The sequence below is a fragment of the Mucor mucedo genome (assembly GCF_025094135.1).
Source record: "Mucor mucedo strain NRRL 3635 chromosome Unknown EV154scaffold_20, whole genome shotgun sequence".
Lineage (NCBI taxonomy): Eukaryota > Fungi > Mucoromycota > Mucoromycetes > Mucorales > Mucoraceae > Mucor > Mucor mucedo.
The window spans coordinates 362957-378875 of NW_026252304.1; the positions used below are offsets into that span (position 1 = coordinate 362957).

At 35.1% G+C, this 15919-nt stretch overlaps 5 protein-coding genes across 5 annotated transcripts; 3 read left to right on the top strand and 2 right to left on the bottom strand.

Moving 5' to 3' along the window:
• Window positions 1–1272: 1272 nt before the first annotated feature.
• On the bottom strand, window positions 1273–2040 carry EV154DRAFT_416022 (NLI interacting factor; the record flags this gene model as incomplete). The annotated part of the gene is made up of 4 exons (XM_051595712.1): window positions 1273–1409; window positions 1498–1609; window positions 1670–1783; window positions 1843–2040. 4 exons carry the CDS (start codon window positions 2038–2040, stop codon window positions 1273–1275), a joined length of 561 nt encoding a protein of 186 aa, XP_051460486.1.
• A 625-nt stretch (window positions 2041–2665) lies between these two features.
• On the top strand, window positions 2666–3040 carry EV154DRAFT_415853 (uncharacterized protein; the record flags this gene model as incomplete). The annotated part of the gene is made up of 2 exons (XM_051595702.1): window positions 2666–2863; window positions 2918–3040. 2 exons carry the CDS (start codon window positions 2666–2668, stop codon window positions 3038–3040), a joined length of 321 nt encoding a protein of 106 aa, XP_051460487.1.
• A 2897-nt stretch (window positions 3041–5937) lies between these two features.
• Window positions 5938–7820, bottom strand: EV154DRAFT_415799 (uncharacterized protein; the record flags this gene model as incomplete). Its single annotated transcript, XM_051595698.1, has 4 exons — window positions 5938–6390; window positions 6685–6786; window positions 6880–7654; window positions 7741–7820. Coding segments are annotated over 4 exons (1410 nt in total), but the record flags the coding sequence as incomplete, so codon positions are not given.
• A 1487-nt stretch (window positions 7821–9307) lies between these two features.
• On the top strand, window positions 9308–9684 carry EV154DRAFT_478865 (uncharacterized protein; the record flags this gene model as incomplete). The annotated part of the gene is made up of 2 exons (XM_051598211.1): window positions 9308–9491; window positions 9542–9684. The coding sequence occupies 2 exons, from the start codon at window positions 9308–9310 to the stop codon at window positions 9682–9684; spliced, it is 327 nt and encodes a 108-aa protein (XP_051460489.1).
• Window positions 9685–12613: 2929 nt separating this feature from the next.
• Window positions 12614–13063, top strand: EV154DRAFT_549512 (uncharacterized protein; the record flags this gene model as incomplete). Its single annotated transcript, XM_051604868.1, has 2 exons — window positions 12614–12700; window positions 12769–13063. A coding segment is annotated over exon 2 (216 nt), but the record flags the coding sequence as incomplete, so codon positions are not given.
• Between the last annotated feature and the right edge of the window lie 2856 nt (window positions 13064–15919).

A 15919-nucleotide genomic window follows, 5' to 3' on the forward strand; every position in this document is an offset into this window, starting at 1 on the left:
ACAACAAGGGAAAGTGCGATAATAACCACAGATGAGGACGCCCGAAGAACCCTGCAAGAGAACCCCAACCAGCGAGAGAGAATCACCAAAAAGAGACCAGAGTTGAGGATAAGTGGAACCTTGACAATTTCCCTGGTCTTTAACGTCGCCAGCACTAACACAAGGGTAAAGGGAAAATTGGATACGCTTTTTCTATTGAAAAAATGTATAACATCATTAAAGGACTGTATCAAATTAATATATATAAAAAAATCCTTTACATTATTAAAAGCTCGATTGAGTGACCACCAGAAGTCGGCTAAACCCCTTGAGTCAATGGCACTTCATGCTATACTGAAACAAGAAGGTTCTTTTTTACAAACTGTTAAAAATTTGTTCAAACGCAAGTTGATGTAATTTTGTACGAACTCTTTGTCCTTCGAAATAACTAAATAACATATTCGAAAGAAATACGAATTTTTTTTTTTCTTTTTCTTTTTTTTTGATTTTGGAGTGATACAAAATTAAACTTATTCCAACGTACATCTTATATATTTTACTATAAATGCCTATATTTCTTTCATCTAATAAACCACAGTCTGTTCTTTCGCTAAAATCTACTTATAACCTATGGTTACATGGTGCTCACTGCTTTTGCTAGTCGCGAGTGAACTCAGTTTAAAAAAATACGATGTTGGCCAATCAAATTTGCAACAAGACTACTTCCCCTTATAGCTTTGTCCAACGCCTCACATCCTTTCTTGTGTTATTTTTTAAGGCGGCGTTTAATTTATCCAGAGTGCAACTGCTGAAGCATAAATTGACATGTTTGTTTTTTTTTTCTCAAACAATCAATGCATTTCTGTGGCTTTTCCATGGAAATATTAATCTGTTGCTATGAAACGGTCGGTGGTATAGTTAAATCTAGCTGCGATATCAGCTCTTTGCCTAGATAAGAGTGTGTGGATAATAGTATAACACGAGGCGATAAAAGTTCTATTGGATCACTCCCAGTATGTTTAATTACCAGTAAAAGATGAGAGGTGTCAACCATCTGGCTCTTATTGTTGATTCCGGATATCAATGTGTTACACAAACCGATTGAATCCTTGTTCATGCAAAAAAAAAGAGGGGGCTGATGGTTTAGAAAAAAAAAAGATCACGTCATGAGGGTAGAGGGGTATTTGTTTGACACTCATTGATTGCTGGAGAAGAAGGGAATAAGGGTAAGATGTTTATTCTAAAATGAACAGAAGGTAGTTGGGGAGGAAGAAAGAATAAAGAGGCGACTAGTTACTTTAATTTGTGTTGTAACCTTAATATACTTCTTACATCCGCCGCGAATCTTAAAGCATCTAAAAAGGGTAGGAGATCCAATAGAGATTCATCATTGGGGTTTGATATCCAGGTTGGCAATGCAATTCCATTCTCTGAGAAAAAAAAAAATTAGTAACCCCACACAAAAAAAAAGGGACTCTCAATTTTTGGGAAATCCCAAAAAATGAGTTTTTATCATACCTTTGTACAAATCAAATGCAATAGGACTATTATCAACAAGACACACTTTACAGAGATCCTCTTCAGCCAGAGTAAGATCCTTTAAGAAATTACCATTTTTTAACACACATGACTATGATGAAACAAAATAAACATGAGGACATTTTTAAATTAAAAAAGATATGTGTAATACCTGTCTAAAGAATCTCCGTGAAATCACATTGTCTTGATCAATCCAATCAATCACGGGGTCAGCATATTCTGCCATAGAGGCAGTATAGATTACCACTTTATACCACTGACTGATCTAAAAAGAGTGATTGAGTATGGGGAAAAGATAGCTCGTATTAGAATATCATATCTTACTGTCTTTAAAAAGAAATCGACATGAGGCCTTTTATAAACCTCGTACAGCAAATTTTGCTTATCACATTGAACCTCGATATTCTTCTTTATAATGGAGGGGCTTACTTCTTTCATGGAGTTTTCTGAACCGAGTCGAACTGAATGAACAAGCGTTTCATCAAGGTCCAAGATGAGTGTCTTTCCCTTGTAATATTGCATGTCGTTATTCTTGGGTATATTTTTGGTTGCAGTAACCAGCTTTTTTCTTGGAAGTATCACCAACGCACATAGAAAGTTGTATGTCAGGCTAAGGTAATGGTACATTTGACTAAAGAACAACCTTGTCCTCTTCTTGCGTAAACTATTATTTGTTGTCAACCCCGGTGTAGATAGAGCTGTTGTAAAAGTAGCTGACATTTGGTTAAATAACAAAATAAAAAAGAAAAAGCAACAACAAAAAAGAAAAAGAAAACAAAGCCCAATAATAATAAAAAAAGTGTGACAAAATAATACACAGTCAGTTGATTCCAACCTATAAAAAAAAAAGAAAGTACGATCAACCCGCGCTTTATTTATGCCTTTTTCTCGTCTATTTATATCCAAAAGTCGTAAAATTGACTTTGAGTTAACGATACTCATTCAAGACCTTACCAATGTTCCTCTTGTCAGTGGTTTATATTACGTCAAATGGAAATTAAAAAATGCTACTCATACGACAGGTTCCACTGTTCGGTTCGTTCAACTCATTTTCTGCATTGTGTTTTCTCAATTAACCCTTCTCATCTCTTTTTACAGTGCACCCATCAGAGATCATTGCATATTCTGGGGTCATCCCATCAGTACAATGGCTCAATTAGTTGTCTCAAAACAACATGTATTGGGTCCTTGTGAATTTAGGTTAGAGGTCTATCAAGAGTTGGGCGGCAGTAAAGACTCAATTCCAATAGGCAGTCTAACCATTAATTTATCCGAGTATGCTAGTTCGGGCCTGACAACAAGACGATACTTATTGGACGAATGTAAATTCAATTCTACCATCAAGGTACGCCCTTTGTCTCCTCACCTCTTTATCTTTACTTGACTAAATAATCTATAGTTATCAATCCGAGTAGACCAGAAATCAGATGCTTTGACCCAGTTTGAAATGTATATAAGAAGCCTGCTTTACCCAAAAACTTGTAAAATTAATTACTTTTTTTTTGAATTAGTCCTCCGTTAAAGAAACAGCAGATATTCACAGATATACCTTCCATGATTACAGAAAGACAAGAAAGATCGCAATTATTTGACGAGCGTTCTCTGCGTATGTTTCTTGCTAGATAATAGAAAAAGCTCCCCTTATTAAACAAAATTTGCATTTTAGATTCTGCAAATTTTAACCATAATTCAAATAATAATATACACAACAATGAGACAGGATTTCGACCTCAAACTCCTATACTCAAAAAATCACAATCCGCCATTTCGCTTGTAAGTCATTGTTCTAAACTATCGTAAACAAAAACTAACATACAGTAAATACATAGCCTCATTATTGTCGACAAGTCACTCCTTTCAACGAAAGTGATGATCCGTCCCCCACAGATCTTGTCGAGCAATTATTTAAACCGAAACCAAATAATATAGAATCTTCATCATTGCCATCATCGAATCAATAAAACATATATATTAATCCATGTACATACACGCTCTTCTTTTTTTTTTCCCATCAAAAAAGGAGAGACCCCCAAATAAATACCTCCGTGACACATTAGCCTGCTTAGCTTACAAGGGCTCAGCTAAAGTTTGACTAGGTCACACACATACACAGAAATAAAGGGGATAATGCCCGTCATAGCCTGAATTTTATTCAAGTCAATACATGTATCAGAAAAAAAAAAGTGTATCAACTTAAATGTAAAGGCACCGGACACTTGAAATCAGCTTGATAATCAGCTTGCCTTATATTAAAAATCAACGATAACCCTTCAATTGAATAGCTCAGCACAATGGGCCATGTAGCATCCTTGACCGGAAATATAAACCTGTGTAATTTCTTGAACGAATTGTTTGAAATATTGTAATCTGGAGAGCCAGTTTCCTTCGTAGAATACAAGACTATCAACAAAAAAAAAATGAGTACAGTTGAGCTAATTAAATAAAAAGAGAGAGGCATAATTACCGGCTGCGATTGAGCATTCATAAGGTATGACAAACTTTAAAATATTTTTTACACCTTCTTCATAGCGAACTAGTGGTTTTCCGTGCTCGATAAGCGGATGAAGACAGGTAAGACCTTTTTCACTAACTCCATCCACAGTTTTAGCTTTGATCCTGACAGAATTCTTCTCTGTAATGTCATCGCTAAAATCGTGATTCATTTCACCTACTTTATAGGAAAAATTGGGTTGACCTGGTTTCACATCAAATGCAAGCAAATGTAAAGCATATTGCTCACCCGATGTATATTCCGGTTTATGTCGACTATAGCGGATCGTACCGTTCATTAAGCAATCAACATGGCGACTATAATCAGGACGATTATCATACAATATACGGAAGTGTACGTTTGTATTGACACCAGACACGAAACACTTTTCTAAACTGCTCTGTAAGAAATGAAAGAGATAATCTGCCCAAGTATATGTCTCTCCTCCCGTGTAGAAATCTTGCCACGTTCCACTTTGAAAAGTTGGTGGGGTTAATTCGCATTCATGAAGTCCATGACCTTTTGTCTCGACAATTTCACCTGTAAATATCAAGCATAATTCGTGACGTCCCCATTCAAAAGATTTATAGCGACGACATGTAGATACGATAGACGGCGCCAACACAAGCTTTATATAAGGTTCGATCAATAAGGAGAGAATTAATCTAGATGTGACCACTGCGTCTTTGAAATGATTGATTGCATATTCGAAACCCTTCATGCTGCCCATAAACGTCATTTTAATTTTTTTATGAGTCTCAGCATCGAAAAACATATCTTTGATTGAATGCGTCTGGCCAGCTATCGACAGATCGACATGGTTCTTGATATAAGTATTAATAAAAGCAGACATACAATCGGTTTTTGTCGCTAAAAATGGCAACAAGTTTGCCAAAGTATATGTATTCGATCTGATGAACGTCTTTACCATGTGAGGATCAGGGTAATCAAAATCAAACATAGTTACAATGCTATCGCTTTCCATGTCAAAAAGAGGAAGAATTCTATTTTCGTATTTATACTGGTTAGTTTCCTTGTCAATACATGTAATGACTCTGCATTTTCCAATATTGTCGCGCAAAGAGAAGGCAAACACTTGAAAATTGATGTCGTTGTCGAGATGAGCGATATTGATAGGAGAGAAAAAATAACGGTAGGCCAAAAAGGATTTCGTGATATAACTACCATCCCATAAGAGACGTTCTGTGCTATTCCATGCTTGTACCATGCCTATTTCTGATGCCGCTTGGAATATAGTTTCCGACATGTCTGATAAGTCATCGACTTTAACAGGTAAAGCTTTTTCAAAGGTCACTTTTTTAAAATATTCGTGTACTTCGATTACATCCTTTGGTGTGAAGACGGAATCTTTACCCAAAAGTTTAGATAGAAGACTGCTATTTAATTGTTCCATACTGGTTTCTTGTACATTACGCATGATCTGACGCTTTGAGGCAGGTGCAAAAGTATATCGAAATTGAGCGTCTGCTAGAGCTCTGGAATTATATCCAAATACAGACCTGCATGCCTGTTCCATCGATTCATAAAGTTGTTGAATAAATCCCTTGATGAGGCAATCGTAATAAAGCCTATTCTCACATGTTCTTCCACCTGGTAATACATTTGGGAGTGATGTGGTATCGTGTGTGTCCTCCAAATAGTCATGAAATATATCAACCAAATAGGCATATTTCTCTGTGATAAACCTAATAAAGCGCTTATTAATGACTAACGTCTGGTTGGGATCAATGATATGTATATATACCTTTTACTGTCAAAATCAAAAACTTGACAGGAGAGAATTTCTAATTCCAAACTACACAGATATCAAATAAATTAAAAATGAAAAGATCGAATTATTTACGACACGTACTCTTTTTCAGCTATAGTTTTTCTTAATATCAGGTCAACTCCCTCATTGATATTTCTCACCAAGGTAAAAGTTGCAGACAAATCGAAAAAGTTGAAATCTGTTTCGGTTGGTTTGATTTAGAGACGCATTTTCTGTTTTTTTTTTTTTTTTTCTTACCTATGCCTACTAGATGCTTGTATTCGTTTAATCGGTCATCCAAGGGACGGGCAGAATTTATATAGCGTGACAAAAACTCACTATTATCTATTCCAAAATAAATACCGCCTCTCATCGATGCCCTGTAACCGTCTTCAGGTACTATCAGATGCGACACCATATTTGTACTTGTTATGAATTCGTGATGTAATTTTTTGTATAGGTATGGAGATTGCCCAAACCCTCCCAGTAGGAATAAGGTGTCAATCTGGGTATGCGATTTCTTGATTTGTTTTCCAATTAATAATGTTACAGTTTCGACCACCGGATCAAATACATGTTTCGAAATATCTACATGACTGATACGTAATTGCTGACAGTTTTGGTGATGGATGATGTCTCCTTTAAGCGAAAGATTTTCAAGAATCGATGGGTCAATACCTTCACCGGAACTTGGTAATGTCAAATAGATGTAATCACTGGGTAGCAATATGTTTTCTTGGGCCGAATCGTTTATGGTCATATCTTCATAGCTCTCTTCATCATCAAACATGCAGTCATCATCGTCCATAAATTCATCATCATCCATGGATATGTCTGAATGTTGATCTTGGTAGTCTTCCTCATAGTTGTAATCATTCTCACGGACTTCGAGCATTTTAGTGACTTCGGTCGTAGTCAGTGTTGTGGCAACTGTTTCTGTACTTTGTGTATTTCTTGTGCTAGGTCTAATGTAGTTGTTTCGGTTTTCATCGCCACCAAAGTAATGCTACAGTGGTACAAAAAAAGGAATGAAAATTATTACTACATGATCTATTTTTATTTTATTTTTTATTTTTTTTGCTTTTTTATTTTTTCGTACCTTTATATCTTTGACAAATTGATCAACCAAGGATTTCAATATCTTTTCCTCAATACATCCAATAAACACTTGCTCTCTCAAATACCTTTCCATGTTTTGATCCAAGATAGTGGAACCACAATTTCCACCGCTTTCAAGCGCTAATTGACAGTGTTCGTTTTGCAATAAGTCATTACTTGTCTTATAGTCTAGGCCAGTACATTCATACGTGGCCAGATCAATAGTGCCACCACCGGCGTCACAAAGTAAATAACGCTGCCCTTTAAATAGTTTGCTTGTACAATTGTCTGTGACACAATATTCTCGCTCACAGAAAAGTGCCGCAGCATAGGCCTCGTTGATAATCAGCAATTTCTCCTTTGAATCATACTCTCGAATCAAACCAGCCTCTATTGCCATCTCTTGCATAGCCAAATTGTCTTGATTGATCCACGTAGCGGGTACAGTCAGTACGTATCGGGTACTATCTTTAGAAAAAGAGGGCCCCACAGTGCTCTTAATCTGGGCACATGTGTATTTATCTACCTCTCTCAGGTAATCAATAGCAGCAGTTCGATATACGTGTTCTTCCTCTTGTAAGTTGGCTTTATTTTTTTGAAATTGATTTTGTAGTTTTAATTTGAATTGCTTTACCAAGACAACTGTATCATCGTCTGGGTGGACTATCATGTGATCTAAAGCGGCCTTTCCCCACTTGAGTAGTTTTCGAGATTGTTTACTATAAAGACACGCAGTAGGTGTTTTTTCAAAGGTATCGTCTGCTCGTTGTTCAGGCCTGCACAATTTAGTCAAAAAGAAGAAAAAAAAATTAAGGGGATTAATGGCATATCACCAGTAGAATGATGAAAAAAAAAGATTTACCATTTTACAACGTGTATGATGCTTTTATCGTCATTAATAGAAGTAAAGCAACTTCCAGAAAATGTTGTACCAATATCTAATACAAACAGTCAAGTTAATTTCATCATGGTTGATTATCTTTTTTGATAAAGCTAATTACCGATACTTATGATATAATCATAAAATTTGGGCTGAGCCATTGTAAAGTGTTGAGAAACAAACAAAAGAACCGGATATTTAAATAGGGTTCAAAAGTTTAAATTTGATGAGTGGCGACTGGGGAAAATGTCTTTTTTTTTTTCTACGTACGGCGTTTTTACAATCACGTGTTTTTTTTTAAAAAAAAACAACCTACGTACTTTTTTTATAATACGGCCCTAAAAAAAGACATTCAGATATATGGGTGATTAAATATACAACTAAATTATCCTGATGTATACGAAGGCTTTTTTATCAGTCTACAAATAAAAACCATTCAAACATTTTTTTTCCGGGTCTCTTAGGGACAGCCATTTTTCTTAGGGACAGCCAGGGTGCGCGTAGTCGTAATGTTGGGATTTTGATACTTTTATAGACATCAAGAGGTCAATATAACTCAACAACTTGAAATATATACACATTTATTACAACCAACATAGTTTAAGCCAGTATATGTGTTTTAAGGCTTACTTTCAGCTTCTCGTTTGGACTTTACCTTAATATTTCTGCGTAAGATTAAGATTAAACGAGCTTAAAGGCGAAAGAGTGATGATAGAATTGTCAAAATAAGTATAAATCGTTTAATATACATTTATTTGTAATTTTTACATTGTTTTTGATTATATATCCTTGTTCCCAGGTCTACAGAACATCCAAATCACAGATTTTACGTTGCGACTACGTGCACTTTGGCTGTCCCAAAGGAAAATTTTGCTGTCCCTAAGAAAAGCGTTTTTTTTTTTCCTTCCCTTCTTCCCCTCTTCTCTTCATTTTATTCTTTTTTATTCTTATGCTGTATAACACCATCTTTTTATAGAGAAGTATAAATAGTGGGAAAAGGTTAGTTAATAACAAATTTTGTTCTCTATAAAAACACAAAAATATTACCTTTTTTTTTATAAAAAAAAAAAAAAAAGGATAGACTCCCATTTTTTGTTATAACGGCTAAAGCTAGACTTCTGGATATGATGAAGACCTTCCCATTACCCGTCGTAGGCATTGTAATCCTTTATCATACAATACCAACTAAGGCGGGTCAGAATTTTGAGTAGTTAGCCGTCTTTAGGTATCCGCTGATGATTTACAGTCGGCCTGTTCATGTAAGTAGTGGGGTGGTTAGCAAGAAAATCATGAGTGAATGGGGGGGGGGGAACAGGTCCTTTAGAAGAACAATCAAGAGATCTGCATGACCAGCTCGGTGTTACTACTGGTACGTCTGATCGATTTATAACGGTAGAGTTACGTCAAGAGGATACTCCAGGTATAAGACCAAGGGAATATTGTCAATCTTTTCCAAACGTTTTTATCAATTCCAAACGATGTCATCAATTCCAAACGATTTTATCTTCTTTTTCTTTTTTTGTTGTTGTTGTTTTGATGTCAGGTTATCATGGCGTTTGCAACTTTAAAGGAGGATTTGATTGCACAGCTCCAACCTTATAAATCGCATATTAGTGGTGGCAATAATATTCATGTATTCAATGACGTTTCCATTCGGTCTTCGCTTTACAAACAAGACAATCCAGAGATCATGGGGTCAGACGTCATGGGTCTTGTAGTGATGAAGAACAACGGTAGGATAATATTAAGCGAGCAAGGCACAGTGATCGAATTGTTACCTCAGCAAAGCTCGTATTTGATGCTGTTTATGTTATAAAAGAAGCAAGGATGTTCAAAGAAGATATTCTTTACAATCATGCCTATGTATGCGAAAAAGAAGTCACCAAGCACACATATATTGTATGCGATGCGCAAAACATTACCTAATACAACGACCATTTACGCCCAGGTTTAATATGGAAGCACAGTGTGACCCATATAAAACTAAATGTATCGCTGTGGAAACACTATTGTTAAGATCGAAAGCGATAGTTTAATTTTTTTGTAGATACGGTGTAAAAACAGAAGTTAAAAGAAGGAAATTTATGATGATAAAAGTTTTAAAAAAGAAGAAGGAAAGTGTGATAAAAGGAAACAAAGAAGAAAAGGGAATAATTTTAGCTTTTAGGAAATAGTAGTGTACCAATTTTGTTTTTTCATGCATTAAAGAAAGCGTTTCATTTTAATTGGCTTAGTCCCTTCGGAAAAGACAATTTCGTCATGCTAAGTGCTTTGGTAAGACCTCGTTTTCATCATTGTTGCTCTTTGAATTCTATTTTATAACATGGGCTTGGTCCCTTTTAAAAAGTCCCTTCTACACTTTCTTCTTCACCCAGAGTACAGTCTTGACTGTGTCCACATAGCCTAAAAAACATGTGCGGTAACACAAACAAAAAACTACATTCAATTCCAACATGCTTACCGACCTACAGCCTTTTTGTCATTTGTCAAAGTCAGATCTCACATGGAATAACTCGGTTCCTTTTTTTAACTATACTCTTGAGTTCACCTAATCCTTTATCAAGTTCATTTCTAGCCTATCCCTCCGTGCATCCTCTCCCCCATTCTTTTCTCCCCGAAAGCACACTTGACTCAATCAGAAATAGGAATACAAATGGAATATATTGGTGTCATTGCAATGAACTCATCTTGCAAGGCATTAGTTTAGTTTCATTACAAAAGAAAGCTTAATATCATTATATATTTTATAGTCCCCCTTTTTTTTATATTCTGCACCAAAGATGTGTTTTCGACATTGCTTTTTGGCCAAAGAAAAAAATAGGTACGGTGTGCAACCACGGTAGTGAGATTGTTTTCATTGAATTTATTTGTATTTATAAGGCACGTTAGTTTAATAATAACTTAAATCTAGATCAATGCAAACAAAAAGAAAAACATAAAGTACAGGTATCAAAGCGGTATACGCTAGAGTTGGAGATATTCCCCCCAAAAAAAAAAACAATTGTACGTCCTGCCCTAGACTGGGAGGTATTTTAGTAGCTAACAAGTTATGTGTATTGAGTATAAGAGACAGTGATCATAAGAGTATAACAGATATAAAAGTGGATCCACAACTAAAATCAACCTGATTTTTGACATCATCCGGAGTCTATAATAAATATGGCAAAAACTTTTTTAATGACATATACGTCGTACGGAGGCACTTTGGTGCTGTTGTCCTTTTTATTAAATGTATTTGATAGTTAAAATCAGCTTTACGTAATAACATTTTTACCTATGTCTTATCTTTTAATTTTCACCGGTTTTTATATCCACCTTCTAGATGGAGGTTGTAGTACGTACACAAAGAGGCAAACAGAAGATCTGTCACGGGATAACGCTTAGATTTACTTGAATCCCCATTGTCTGCACTTTGTTGAAATAATTTGCAAGTGTAGATACACATGTAGCCGCCATCAGAACAGCCTGCAGGCTTTAATACTGAGTATCTATAGTCTATTGTATATTTTTCTTCTTATACTTGCAATATTTATTATTTCGACATAGTTACTTACACTTATTTTATTCTGTAAAACTCGGACATAATCACTGTCGCGGCTGCTTGAGTATTTGCCGATAGCCTTCCAAACGTACGTACCTTTTTTAATTGTGTGGTTATAGTTGCAATGTCAAACACTATCCAAGTAAAGTATAAAGGGTAATCACAAAAACATAGCGTATTTCTTTGTCCAAACTAGTAATTGAAGTGGATCACTACCTGCAAATTTAATCAATCATTTCTTGATATTTCTTTACGGATTTCGATTTGTCGGTTTTTATTTTTTGGTTATTACCACTTGTTTAACGACTATGAGTACAAATCGGTCTTGGTGATATTGATTTAAAACAAAAAGATATTGATACATCTGCATTTAAAAACATGTTGACAGTGCACCTGGTATTAATAAACAGGACCCGACAATGCCATTGATTTTAAAATTCATCTAGCATGTAAATACTGGTGAAATGATGTTTTATGGGGCATAATAAAAAGGCATTATAAAATAGGAAAAATGAATTATTTTTTATAATACCACTGGGAGATTTACTTCACTACTTTATTGTATTAGCAAACCCTTCATCCATTGCATCCAGCTTTTTTATGGCCACGCCTAAAAAGTGGTTATTTTTGAGTTGGCTAAATTAAGTTTTACATGATTGTCCAGTTGCTCCACATCTTTACCAACATAAGCAACTGTTCTTCCGGTAGTTATGCTACGTCATCAGAAACTGTTCCTGAATTATATATTTCTAACGTCACCTTTTTATCATATAAATTGAATTTACCTTCTCCCTGTTGGAAGTATGATATCTTCTAATATGTCTTCTATTAGACTCATCGTTTTTAACAGCCTAACAGGGATATTGTTAGTCTTGTAATTAAAACCGTATTTCTAGTTAAAAGTTCACCTTGTAAATAAACATCTTTTCGAAGAGAGATCCCGCGTTAAAGGTGGTCCTTAACTTGACTACTCTGTTATTAAAACGCAAAAAAAAAAATATGTCCTGTCGCTTCGTCAAAGGTTCTTCGGAACAATCTTTGTCGTGAAAATATGCTATCTAATTCTTCGTTGATGCTGGATCGCTGTTCAAAGACTTCCTCTGTAGAATTGAGGGGCTATTTAAGCCTGTTCGTAAATAGTTTTTATCAAAAATGACTTGAATCGTTTGATTCATTAGGAACAAAAAGCTAAAACCAGGAAGTAAGAAAAGCTGTAATGCTGAAATGAGAAACTGTGGTGTACGAATTAAGCCGGCTCGGAATTGATTATTTGGCAAAAGACAGGAAAAATGTTCTCACTATAATTTACCTTCTTCCTTTTTATCCCAAAGAACCAAATTATGGAATTGCTTCTGCCATCACTGACTCATTCTTTGTTTTGTAAAAGTCGTGTCTTAAACTGTAATAATAGTATTCTCTTTCTTTACCCAAGACAAAATCAATGCTTACGATTTTCTTTTTCATTTTAGAAAATTCACGACCAACATGAATCACCGTCATCTAACAAGACATTACAACTTTTTTATGGTCTAACTACGAACTATGAATGATAGTATCTAAATACAACAAGTTGGCGTTGAGGATGACTGTTATTGCGGGATCAAGCTTATGTCGTTTTACCAAAAAGCTATTCTCATTCTTTCACACCAGTATGACATTCCCTCAGTCTATGATTAGGTGGATTAAAACACAAATACCTGTCTACACACGAGCGATAAGATACCCATTAGTTTTCCCACGAAGGCTTATATTGGGCGAACAAAAGTTAAACAAATCTGCAGATGATGATATTACGATTACCAGCAAAAAAGGGAGATTGAAGGATGGGCGTTTGAAAGAGTTGGACGCAAGAAATTTACAAATCTGAATATGTAGACATAATCGTGATCAAAATAATGTAGCGGAGACAACTGGAATCGAGGATATGGAATCGAACGTCTTACTAAAAGTGCTTTTAGAGTTTGTTAAAGATCAATGCGATGAAGATCAAGTCGAGAGAGGACAGGATATGCACCTATCAGAATAATTTGGAGTTATCATCTGACGACGAGGGGATCCACTGTTATTACTTAATAAATCTTTCACTCGGAATGACCGTATTACACGCCCAACTATTCTGAGCCAGGTATAATCATATGTGCAAGCAGTGTGTTATCGATAGTAGCAATATAGGATTACAACAGATAGCGAGATTTGGTATACACGTACGTCAGGGGGTTAGAGCAGTGTTGAAATTTGGATATACGGAAAGGATACTAGGGTAGCAGTTTTAGTTCAACTTGGTGGATCCTCGAGCCTAGGGGTACATTTATCATAATCTTTATAAATTGAATCGAGATTCTAGTACTTCTGTGGGGGAACTAGTAGAATAAAACGAAAACAGCAATGCTGGCAATCATCCTTATCACGGCCTATGAATGACAAAAAAAAAAAAAAAAAAAGAATGAAATGACGAGGATTCGGATGATAAAATGAAAACTATGAAATATCAACGATTTGTAATCCCTGCGTTTGCAAGATGTATTCTCGTTTGTTGTAAACAGTTTGACAATTATGGTATACATATTTCTAAAAAAAAAGTGATGGTGAGTTTAAAGCAGATATAAATAACTGGGGCACAATAGGTTTCTATAAGATGTTTCTTTTTTTCTTTTCTTGGAGTCTTTCATTATTTCACAAACAGTTTACAATTAAAATTAAGTTATTTTTCCGAATCATCATTTTAAATGTTTAGTTTCCCCAATCCATGTGACATTATCTTTAAATCAGATTATAAACATATACGACCTCTTATTTTTAAGCCTGTTTTGTAAAGCCTGTTTTTTCTGTTGAACCATCTACTTAAAAATCACAGCATCTAATAATTTATTGGATAATTTTAAGGGATCAAGTACATTGTCCTAATGCATTTTATGTTATTTTGGTCATGCCCCCACCGAGTCACCTAAATAGTGCATTAGAAACAGAAATATGGGATTTTTAAATACCTTTTTTATTTACCTTTACAGCTGCAGCGATATCGACTACCATTTTTTTGGGACCTTCACACAGGACATTATAATAATTGCAGCTACCCAGTTCCCTTTCCTTTTTTTTTTATCTGCGTCTTATGCACTTGATATATATATATATATATATATATATATATAGATACTCCTATGAAATTACAGAGCTCTGATGGAATTGATAATATCAAAGAAAAAACCAATGGCTACTTCATCCAATATAAGCCTCTTGAGAAGCACATTTATTCTGATCCCAGTAAGGGACAAGGTGGTTTTGTGTGATAAAAATCGAGAAGCTTTGATGCCGACTGATGGCATGTTGTTAATTTTAAGTCACACTTGTCATTTAAAATAAAATATTAAAACCGCCGTTTGCATGTCCCACTTTCTTCATTAAAGTCTACTCGAAGTAATGTTACTGTCGAAATGCTTTGCGATTAGCAAAACACCAAGTTGACACAACGATACAAAGCTTGAAATTCAGTCATAATGTCACCATCTCGACCTTGTTCAACCGTTTATAGTCCTTTCTCCAGTCTTTATCGAGTCAATGCAATATCTTGACTAGGTTTAAAAACGAATTTGAGAATGTTCTTTATAAACACAAAACTGATCCTCTTGATTTCTAGTCGTAAACCTCCAGCTGTTGTAAATAATTGACCGCAAGAAGGCCTTACTCACCGTAAAAGACTATTGTATAATAAGTTTCGATTTTTTTGCGTTATAGATCGCCTATATTCACCAAATAAAAAAGCGAGGGGGGAGCGGAACTATCGACGAAATAATATGGCTTACAGTTTCTATTTGCAGGCATTTAAGTCCCCTTTGCTGGTGACATTCTGGTCTTACCTACATTGTGGAATTAAACTCGTCTTGTATGCTGTCATTTCTGGACCAGTTTCGTAAAGGTCTTATATAAATGTAGCAACTGGAACTTATGAGTGTTTGTGATTCTGACAAAATCAAGTATAGAAGAATAGTGGTATATTTCGGTAACATCCCATTTTATCAATGAGCATGTGATTCATGCACATTTTTTTTATCTTTTATCGTAAAGATTGGGGTAATTTCTCATACGATATCTGTATAATTTTTTTTTTTTTTTGTAAATCTTACTTTCCTTACTTCGGTCAACAATAAATTTATGTCTTTTGTGTTTTTGTCATAATTTTTCTCTTTTAAAACCAACAAACGTAACAGTCAATGGGTTCCGGTTGTAAACGAAATCAAGCAACAGTAGCGAGTAATACTTTTAAAGATGTTCTACAACGGCTACCCCTTTTACCAGTGATACCCACTATTTTTATCTCCATATCCCGCTTTCTTTTTTTATTTAGTTACTGCGAAAGAGATAAACATATTTTTTTTTGCAATACAAATCATGTAAGCATGCCTCTTTTTTCTTCTGTTATTATCAATGCAAACCATCGCCTTATTTAATCCTCAAAGTAAACATATAACTACTTTTTCGGATCTTGACACAGTAGACAACAAATATTTTCTTGCGTTAAAATAATGAGTAATAACTTGTTTTCGATACTTCATCTCACTCTACTGCAGCACAATATACTGTAAACTTTCTTAAGTCGTTCGCTAATGGTCAGCCTCTTAAACC